Source organism: Dromiciops gliroides, chromosome 4 (assembly GCF_019393635.1).
Source record: "Dromiciops gliroides isolate mDroGli1 chromosome 4, mDroGli1.pri, whole genome shotgun sequence".
Lineage (NCBI taxonomy): Eukaryota > Metazoa > Chordata > Mammalia > Microbiotheria > Microbiotheriidae > Dromiciops > Dromiciops gliroides.
This window is the reverse complement of record NC_057864.1, coordinates 338,648,521-338,659,839: the sequence shown is the minus strand read 5'-3', so window position 1 is coordinate 338,659,839 and position 11,319 is coordinate 338,648,521. Positions and strand designations below refer to the sequence as shown.

Genomic DNA, 11,319 nt, shown 5'->3' with positions numbered 1-11,319 from the left:
CACATATTATTTCATTTAATTCAAAAACAGGGGAGGGGTGGGACAATGAATGGTCTTGGTATTCAGGCTAAAGGACATTGTTGGTACAACTGGATACTGACTTTGGTCTCTGGAGTGATGTAAGAGGAAATGATATTGATTTATTTTTACAAGTGTCCCAAAGTTAGTAAAGTTGGATTCAAGTCTTTTATTCTAAGGCTAGAGCAAGTCAGTCACCATTCTATCTGGTAGGAGTCTGACTTGTTTAGTCATGCTGCCTTTTCCATTGCTGCTTCTTCTCCTTACACATATGTGGAGAAATCTCTGTGGAGGTTGGAAGAAGGGAGGAAGGAAGAAAGGAAAGAAGGAAGAAGGGAAGGAAGGAAAGAATGATGGAAAAACAGAAAGGAAGGAAGGAAAGAAGAAAGAAAAGAAAACTAGAGAGAAGGAAGTAGGAAGTAGGCATTTATAGAACACTATGGTGCTGGGCACTGTGCTAAGTGTTGAGGATACATATACAAACAAAAAAGAAAGACAGTGTTTGCCCTCAAAATTCTTTCATAATGGGTGACAATCCAGAAAAAGGAGATGAAAAGCAGTGAGACTATGAGGACATGGTTTTGAAAGCTGGAAGTTGGAAACAGAGCCAGGAGGGGAATAAAGGCAGGCCAGCTTGGACTCCTCCACAAAATGGAAGGCCCAGGAAGAACTTACCAGTGGGAGTAGGCCTCATAGGGCCAGAGCTGAGGGTGGTGACCAGAGGGTAAATCTTGTTTTGGGGAGGAGAAAGGGAATGTCTGCACCCGGATGGAAATGCCCACATTACAAGGGTGGGGTTCAAAGGAGGAAGAGGACACTCTGCCATCTTGTTTTCACTTTTAACCAAAAGGACTTCTAAACCCTGGCTACACAGAGAAAAGTAATACTTAGTCAGAACCAGCACCTTAAAATTCAACTCCATTCAAAGGAGAATTAATTCTTATATTTTTTTTGTTGGGGGGGGCATAAAGGATTGACAGTCACTAAGACTGTAATGCCAAGAAATCTAATGGTGGGTTAAGAGAAAAAGCTTAATTTCTGGAAGAAAGACAGAGGAAACAATTGAAACAATGCTTTCGACTGTAGATGAGAGTGTCAGTTTCCTATAATTAGAATGATCTAAAGTAATGAGCTACCTCAGGAAGTAAAGTGGCCCCCTATTGGAGGTCTTTAATTGGAGACCTCCTATGGGGGATGCTGTGGATAGGATTTTTATTTAGATGACCTCTCAGCTCCTTTCCACCTCTGAGATCCCGTGATTCTATGATCTTGGAAAGACTGTGGAGAACAGGAGTGGAGAAGGCTGAATGTCCCAATTTTCTTTTTGAAAAAAGGATCAGAGTCCGCAAACCACAGACTGCTAAAATCGTGACCTTCTAGTCTTTGAAATATTCTATAAAGTATCTGTTGTCCCCACCTCACCCTTCTGCAGAGGTGGGAGGCCCATGGGTATGGTACATTGCATATATTTTTATACTGTTTTTCAATGTATTAATTGTTTTCACTGGTTTTTTTCCTTCCTCAATTTTTTTCTCTTAAAATATTATTTGTTATATGGAAAGGCTCTCTGGGAGGGGAAGGGATAGGTGCTGGGAGAAATTCTTATAATATAAAAAACCAGAAGATACTAAAGCAAATTTATTTGTTATAAAAGGAAGAAAGTATTTGGTGTAGTCTGACTAGACTAAGTCTAGCCAGAGGAAGAAGGGGGAACAGGTAAAGAAATAGGGCAGCTCCTGATGCAGAAATAATTCCATCAACCACTGCTTACAGCCTTTTTAAATTTACATGGCTGACTTTTGACCTGTTATCAAAGAGCTGAGGGTTTGCTATTATGAACTTGATTGTTCTGAGTAATTTTCTCAGAGGAGCTCATCCCTGGAACAAGTAGCCATTAGTTATAATAAAACTCATGGCACAGCAAAGAGGAAATGTGTCACTGTTTATGTATGGTCTGAATATTTTATTTAATTCAATCCTCTGAATCAGTTTTTAGACTCTAAAGAATGCTTTAGGTACAGTAAACAGGTTACTCATGGATTTTTTTGTTCAGTACTTTATATATTGGGATGTCTTGCCAGTCAGAAATGGATCCACAAGCAATTATCAGGAGGTCTAGAATAAGCCCTAATTCAGATGTTAACTTGGAATAGAGTCTCTGTGTCTATCGTCTTGTCTATTCACTGTTTAACATCTGTATCATTGACTTGGGCAAAGGATAAGATGGCATGAACATACTGCACTTGTAAATGACACAAAGCAAAGAAGGGATAATTACTAAGGTAGATAACAGTCAAGATCCTAAAAGATCTTGACAGGGTTGAGTATAGAGCTGATTCTATTGAGATGAAATTTTATATGGATATATATATATATATATATATATATATATATATATATATATATATATATATATATAAAGTCCAATATGAGTTCAAAAATTAGTTTTGTAAACACAAAATGGAGGAGGAATGGTTAGATAGCCACTTAACTAATAAAGATTCTAGTGATATACAAGCTCAATAAGGGCCAACAGTATAAAACAGTATAAGAGCCACTATGTGATGTACTTCTCAACTCAAAAAAGAATTTGGCCTAACTTATCCACACAGGAAAAAACAAGTGAATGAAGGATGCCTACTGTCTAGCCTATAATATGCCATATGATAAACAACCAATAGAACTTGTTTGTCTCGGACAGACAATGCCAAAGGACAATGAACCAGGCCTGTAACGGAACAGTTAGGAAATCTCATTGCCCATGGGAAATGTGCAATTTCTTTCTTTCTTTCTTTCTTTCTTTCTTTTTTTTTGGTGAGGCAGTTGGGGTTAAGTGACTTGCCCAGGGTCACATAGCTAGCAAGTGTGTAAAGTGTCTGAGACCGGATTTGAACTCAGGTCCTCCTGAATCCAGGGCCTGTGCTCCATCCACTGCACCACCTAGCTGCCCCTGCAATTTCTTTTAATGACTTCAAGGTTTGATGGCAATGAATGGTGCTGCAAGTCACATACTATTACAGGTCTCCAAAGAACGGAAGTTAACAATCATCCAGAGGACAATGGAGAGGCTGGGATATAATACTAAAGAGAAAGTTTGCGGAGTGAAGTAAAGGGGGAATAAGAACGAGGGATAATCAGTGGACAGCTTGCATGGTACTCATGGAAGTTCCCTAGCACACAGGGTAAACCTTTTTTGTGAGAATATGGACAAGAGTTACGAAGGATGATTGGTGGGCATTGAGTGGTTGCAGCCCACACTGTTGGAAAAAATCCACATTGATGAGACTGTGCAGTCCTGTGCCTGGGAATGTATTTGCACATAGAAACAATGTTATAAATAGTGATTAAGTCCCCATGTTACCTCATAAAAGCCTGTTTAATCCATAGAATATTATATATATTGAAAATATGCAGTTCTGGGGCAGCTAGGTGGCGCTGTGGATAAAGCACCGGCCCTGGAGTCAGGAATGCCTGAGTTCAAATCTGGCCTCTGACACTTAACACTTACTAGCTGTGTGACCCTGGGCAAATCACTTAACCCCAATTGCCTCACTAAAAAAAAAAAAAAAAAAAAAGAAAATATGCAGTTCCTACCATCACCATCCTACTTCTGATAACCCCTGGTATTTTTGAAAGGCAGCTAGGTGGTGTAGCGGATAAGATGCGGGATTTGGAGTCAAGAAGACCTGGTTTCAAATCCTACTTCTGACACAGTGTAAGTGTCAGGACTGTGTGACCATAAACAAGTCACTCAATGCCTCTAAGCCTAGTATACTAAAGTGTAAAATAAGGGTGTTGGGTTTCATAACTTCTAAGGTTTGATCAAGTTCCGAATGTAGGTGATGAGCCCACTTAAAATATGGCTGATAGCTACTAGATGGAGCAAAGAGAGAAATCCCATTTGAGAAAGGGTCTTATTGGGACAATTGGACCCTAGTTTGAAAAAAGTGAAAAAGAATAAAATTAATTTTAATTTGAGATTAAATTTAAATTGTAATCTAATAAGAGAAAAAACAAGTTTTTTTTAAAAAAAAAACACTCACTCTGTTGAATTAATGGTGAGACTTTCATTAGCAAAATTGTTTTTAACTCAGTTTTTTCATTTGACTACAAATGCTTCAAAAAATTAACTCCACTTTTTAAAAGCCCAGATGAAAGTTTTTCCTCTGTTCTTGGATAAGCATTTATTCCCCTGTCCATTTGGTTATCTCATATGAATCGACTAAAATCTGTATATGGGAAAAACGATGGAGAGATGGCAAAGCATGGTGGAAAATGCTTGAATTAGGAGAGCTGGTCCTTATGTTGTAGCCTTGATGTTGTGGCTAGTTGTATGACCTCAGCTAAATTCACTGGGTCACAGTGAACAAGGTGAGGTTTGAACGAGATGACATCTTGTCCAGGTCCCTTCTACTTCTGAGATTGCTTGATTAACTGAAGAATTAATTGAGATCCAAGTTTATACTTCTACTGTCAATTGTAATCATTTGCTATCACTATAGGCTCCAAAATGCTTTTGTTTTTAGCACCTGGTGGTTAAGTGATAGAGTACTTGAATTCTACTGGTATTTGTGAATGTCACTCTTTGTATTTGAGGTTCCAATTCAGTGGTTTCAGGGAGGTAACAGCATAGCTATAAAGAAAGCAATGCAGGGGGCAGCTAGGTGGCACAGTAGATAAAGCACTGATCCTGGATTCAGGAGGACCTGAGTTCAAATCTGGCCTCAGACACTTGACACTTACTATCTGTGTGACCCTGGGCAAGTCACTTAACCCTCACTGCCCTGCAAAACATAAAAAACAAAAACAAAATAAAAAAAAACAACAAAGAAAAGAAAGCAATGCAGGCTGGTTAGAGGAGAGGGGACATGGTGATAGAACTGGCTTGTATGAGTCCCCTAAATCCAATCCTGGACACCAAAGGAATTCCACCCATTACAGTGTTTATCTCTATTTGGCCTACTTGTAACTGGTATCTGGGGGAAGAACACTTGTCCAAGGCTTGACTCCCTTTACTTCCGGAGTATAAAATGAGGCCGGTCCCAAGCACTGTTGAACACTCAGACAGCAGGGCAAGGCAGGTTCTTTGAGACTTCATCTCTTGGAGCCACAACCAACATTGAGAGGATAGCAGTGTGGGCATGCACAGCTTCCCATCCTCTTTTGTGTTTACCTTCAACCAATCTGTAGATCATTAATTAGCCCCCGAGTTACATCAAGAGCATGGGGGTCTCTTGTTATTCCTTGACATCCTAGATTGGTAGAGGGTGTTCCATAGGCTAGGAAGTCATCCAAAATAAAAGTAACAACAGAATCTTAATGAGTGTGTGTCAGTTGTCCTTTCCTATTTATTAGACTGTTCGAGTCTTTAGCCAAAGAGAAAAAAGGAGGATATTTTCCTTCCCCTCTCCTTGTATTTGAAGGACCACATTCTCCACATGACTTTGTTTTCACCATTGTAGTCAAACCTCTTTTCTATTAAAGCAGGATGTCAGTCTCTGAGTAACTGACACCCAACAAGAGAACCTGAAAGTTTAGAAGAGAATCAGCAAGTGGAAGAAAAAGTTTAGAAGGTTTATTACAATTCAAGTAGGTCATAATTCACATAGATAAACTCAGGATTTTATTGCTTCCAATTGACTGATTTTGGTACAAAGCCTTTTATTTCTGTGTCTTTTTTTTTTTTTTTTGATTAAAGACATCACCAGAATGGAGCAGGAGCCACTTCCACATTCATGTAGCTTGATGTATAGCATATAGCTCAAAAGTCTGTTACTAATAATCTTCAAGAGGACAGATTTAATTTTTTTTTTGATGGAACAGAGCACAAAATAAATATTAAAAATATGGAGCTGTAAAAATTGCTTTAACTTATTGATTCATGAATTCTTTGATAGGAGTCTGAGATAGAGGATCAACGGTCCAAAGGATAAAGTGCAAAACAAATCAATTCATTAATGAAAAAGATAATTAGTTCAGTTTCCACAATAAGGCTTTTCCCCTCCAATGCATTCATGTCTGTCCTGAGTTCTGGCCATCTGTAAGTGAATCACTTCTTGCTCCGGTCACCATCCTTCCAGTACTGCTCAGTTTGCATTTCTGTGAGTCGAGAGAGTGTGCGATGAAACGCAAAGATTTCTTCTTCTCCAGTAAACATGGAGAGTGATTCAGCTGAATCCTAGATTGGAGGAAACAAATCCAAAGCTTCACAACATGTGACAAGTACTCAAAGGGCATTTTTATTAGACAATTTTTTTCTAAAGGTATCATGTACTGTCTTAAATATTTTATAATTTCTCAAAATATATCATGTGATAGTATTTAGAACAAACTACCAAGAAAAAAAATGGAGTATGGCAAATGTTTTTAAAAATAGTCTCTGGGTGGGGCAGCTAGGTGGCGCAGTGGATAAAGCACCGGCCCTGGATTCAGGAGGACCTGAGTTCAAATCCAGATTCAGACACTTGACATTAGCTGTGTGACCCTGGGCAAGTCACTTAACCCTCATTGCCCCCCACAAACACACACACACACACACACACACATATTTTGAAAAAATAGTCTCTGGGGACAGCTAGGTGGTGCAGTGGATAAAGAACTGGCCCTGGAGTCAGGAGGACCTGAGTTCAAATCCAGCCTCAGACACTTGACACTCACTAGCTGTGTGACCCTGGGCAAGTCACTTAGTCCTCATTGCCGCAAAAAAAAAAAAAAAAAAAGTCTCTGGCCTTTGAAGGAAGCCAAGATACAAAATTATTAGTTCAAATGGATTTCCCTGTAAAAATCTACCAAAAGCAAACTTTCAGCAATAAGCATGTGCAAAGTAATAAATAATAGTATTATGGAAAACTATTACAGCCAGGTAAATTAAGAATTGTTAGATCACCCAGGGAACTTTGATACACTCTTAAGGTACTTAGAACAAATCAAATTATTTTTCATTTTGTCAAACTGTGGAGGAAAAATTCCAATTGCAGTTTAAGGATTCTTGATGATAGGATCATCAATTTATGGCTAAAATGGAACTTGGAGGCCTTCTATCCCAACCTCTTCAGTCTATAGATAAAGAAACTGAGCCCAAGAGAGATGAAATCACTTGTTCAAAAGGAGTAAGTTGCAGGGTTGGAATCTGAACCCAGGTCCTCTGACTACAAATCTGGTTCTCTTTTCACTGTACCTGCTACTCACTGGTTCCTCATTGGTTAAGAAAGGCCGCAGCTGCCTCTTGCCCTGGATGGCTGTGGCATTTAGTATAGTTTTTCTTTTTCTTTTTTTTTTTGCAGGGCAATGGGGGTTAAGTGACTTGCCCAGGGTCACACAGCTAGTAAGTGTGAAGTGTCCGAGGCCGGATTTGAACTCAGGTACTCCTGAATCCAGGTTCGGTGCTTTATCCACTGCGCCACCTAGCCGCCCCTAGTATAGTTTTTCTACAGGGTGTTAAGTGCGCTAGCTGTGACTACTGGCGACTAGGGCAATTTCTGCGATATCTGGGTGTGACAATTAAGAAGTTTGAGAGACATAGTGTCTGGGTAATTTAATTGTTTTATTAATAAGGCCAGGAGACTATTAATAAGAGGATGGTCATCTGGACATCTCTCTTAGACCAAAGACCCCTAATGGCCATGGAGTCTCATTTTATATGCCCTTTGAAGAAGAGGTGTTCCTGAGGCATGCCTAATCACCTCTGATTGGTTAATCAAATGGGAGGTGGGCTATCTTGGTATACATGACTCAGGTCACTCAAATCTTGGTCAAAGACATCAATTTCCATATCACTTGTCCTGATAATGAGAATCAACATTTTCCCCAGGACCTATCTGGGCAAATACAATGAGCAGTAATACACCCACTAGCCTAAACTTAGAATTTCTTTTATTGTCTGATTAGATCTTGGGCTGAGTAAATCTTAAAGAGAGGTTTCCCACACTGGTTGATTTTTGGATGAGTAAATGGAAAAGGAGAAAAACCTTGCTCTTGATTCAATAATTAGTTATTACATGTAAGAGAGAAATATTATTTTTCACATGGGTTTAGGGATCTCACCTTTTTGTCCTAGACCATGGGTTGCTAGACTGTAGGGGTTCTACTACTTGGCTTGTATACTATTCTTTTTTTTTTTTTTTTTAGTGAGGCAATGAGGGTTAAGTGACTTGCCCAGGGTCACACAGCTAGTAAGTGTTAAGTGTCTGAGGTCGGATTTGAACTCAGGTCCTCCTGACTCCAGGGCTGGTGCTCTAGCCACTGTGCCACCTAGCTGCCCCTGTATACTATTCTTTACTAGATACTAAGTCTAATTTATGTATCACAATTTTTTTTTTTTGGCAGCATGTATCCCAGTATTAATCCTGTGCTAATTAGAGATGAAACCTCTTTATACCTTGTCTTCCTTAGGAAATAACAGACACTTGGGGTTTTTCAAACCCCAAGGGAGGGGTAAGAGTGCTTTTTGGAGCCGATCTAACATAAATATGTCATTGGTTTGCAATAGAACATTAATGACAAACCATTTCTAACCTATTTCACTGAGGTCATACTTCCTAATCTTTTCCTACCTCAAAAAAAATAGATCTGAGGTCTACAGTAAGAAATTAAAACTGCAATGATTTATAATACATTCAAATCACAGAGATATATTGCTTGAAATGTTCTCTTGAAAATGTAAAAAAAAAAAGGACAACAACCGTCAGTGCTAATATCTGAGTTCAGCTTTTACAAAAATAACTTCAAGAGTTCATAGTACCTAGGTCTGTAATACAGTTAGATATTTCCACAAGTGGGTTCAAGTGACAATTGAAAATATGATTTCATTTTGTCAAGCATAATTGACCTGATTCTCTCAAGCCCTGGATACACCCTTGTTAAGAGGTGAATATGTGGGGTTAGGAGACAAAGCTTCTGACCAAACTGGCCAGGGATTAATGTTTGACCCCTTTACACTAATGAAAAACCCTGTTACATCTCTTTTGGTAGAAAGAAATACCATTACATCTTTTTGAACTGGTTTTAACCAAGTTTCATATGAATCCTCTGAGTAGAGATAAGACCCAAATAAATGGGCTAACACCACAGAGGCCTGGCCTGTACCCCTTGATTTTTTTTTTTTTTGCAGGGCAGTGAGGGGTTAAGTGACTTGCCCAGGGTCACACAGTTAGTAAGTGTCAAGTGTCTGAGGCTGAATTTGAACTCAGGTCCTCCTGAATCCAGGGCCCGTGCTTTATCCACTGTACCACCTAGCTGCCCCCTACCTTGATTCTTAATAACAATAATAACAATTAGCATTTATATAGTATCTGAAGGTTCACAAAACATGTTATCTCATTTGAACTTCACAACATCTCTGTGAGGTATGTGCTATTATCATCCCCACTTTCTAACACATTTAGCTTGTCCAAAGTGTTTAGCTCCAGTGGTGATGGGCACCACATAAACACACATACAGAAGAGTTACTTATTGTTATAAAGCGCCTGTCACTGGTCTTAGAAGAAAGCAGTTAACCAAGAGTTAAATGTGTACTGCATTCCTTCTCCTAAAGTGTTGCCATGATATCAGACCAAAACCAATTAAGCTGTTTTATAATAAAAGGAGATTATGTTAATATCGCCTACCTGGCTCAGCCCCAAATCGTCCATCAACATTCTGCTTTGCTCCAGCTGACTGTCATGATGTTGATACAAAAATAGGCTTGACAGAGGAGCGGATGCGGAACAAATGATACGTACCTGGAAGAGTAGAAAATGAGGAAACAATGCCATTTCTTTGATCTCACATAGAGAAGGAAAGGACATATCTTTTGGACAATTGCAAATATCCACACTGGCCATCCTAGTCATTGAGATATTTACTTCTCTGATGTGTCAAGCTAATTTTCCTAATAGTTTTTGTTAGTTGCAAAAGAACCTGAAGGGTAAACACATGTGCTTTTTGCTTCCTGGAAGCAGGCAGACATAAAATTCCTTTAAGACATTCAGATAGCTACTTCTGTACTGTACAAGTAACTGGCCTGAGTCCCCATACCACCACTGCATTTATATACTACATCTTTATTTCCATCAAGATCTTTCTAGCACATCCTTTAAAAAAGACTCAGATTTACACTACTTCCAGATTACATAAATATTTGAGTGTGCATATGTAATCATACATAGGGTGCAGTTTTATATCTTTCATTAAATATTTTTTATCCATTAGACCTTTTTGTTGTTTTAAATACTCTGATTTTTTAAAAGTTCACATTCATACAGGCAACTCTATAAGACTGCAGATAAGGTGCTAACCTGCAATGATAAAGGAAGTTCCTCCTTGAGAGCTCCCTCTAATAATGAATTCACAGGTTCAGACCCATCGCATTTATACAGAATCATTGAGGTAACAGAATTACTTAAATACCTATTCATTCAATAGTTACATGAGAAAACTCAGGGGAAAAATGACCCTTTCAGAGTTAAAACTATCTGAAAAGATAGCTTAGTACTTTTGCATCTGGTACTGACACTGAACATCCGGTATCCAAATCAGTTTTTTTATCTCATCCGATGTAGCTGAGCAGGATCACAATCCAACTGGAATGGGAACTACAATAATGGCTCACTTCCCAAAGTGAGTCATTTTCCATGACCACATTCTGGGATAATGTTGTTTTTTATGGCTAAATAGTGTCATGCTAAGTCCTCAATTTATGAATGGAGATAATCTGCCACTTGTTCTTTAAGATGCTCTAAACTCTCTTGTCATGGTACATAGTTTAATCAAGACAAATATTAGGGCAATCGATCAATTGTCAATCCTCCTGCAAGATAATTTTTTTCCCCTTTTAATTAAAGAGTAGGAAGGAAATAGGTGTGGGGGAGCAGCATAGTCTGGGTAGGGATCTTTCCTAGGAGGATTCTTCTCTAAGGTACTACTTATTTATAACATGAAAATAGAGTGAGAATATTATTAACAATGTTCTTACTCTGGGTCTATTGTTGATCTCCTAGTATACATAGTTCTGAAGCATCAACTTTTTTTTTTTAACCGAGTTTTATTATCTTGAGTTTTATTTCCTTCACCCCTGGCCACCTTGGACTGTTAAGAATGAAAAGTACTGGGAATAGTCAAAGTAGAAGGTGATTCAAAACTGATGTGTTTTTACATATTTTCATATGCCGCAGGACTAGCAGGACCATGCATTTGCCACACGCAAATCCTAAATTTGAGCCCACTCTTCCCAATGGACACTGTGTATATTTGGGGGAGAGTTTGACCCAGGTTTATAGAAGGAATCTTTTTTAGCAGTTGCTCTTACTATACCATCTTGGTAA

At 38.7% G+C, this 11,319-nt stretch overlaps 1 protein-coding gene across 1 annotated transcript in view; it reads right to left on the bottom strand.

Annotated features, from left to right (window-relative positions):
* Positions 1-5,670: 5,670 nt before the first annotated feature.
* Positions 5,671-11,319, bottom strand: part of AFG1L (AFG1 like ATPase) — a 198,013-nt gene continuing 192,364 nt past the window's right edge. The window contains exons 12-13 of the mRNA XM_043999572.1: positions 9,625-9,738; positions 5,671-6,196 (exon numbers count right to left, since the gene is read on the bottom strand). Of these exons, the coding sequence (XP_043855507.1) occupies positions 6,068-6,196; positions 9,625-9,738 (243 nt within the window). The 3' untranslated portion in view covers positions 5,671-6,067. The remainder of the gene's footprint in view (positions 6,197-9,624; positions 9,739-11,319) is intronic.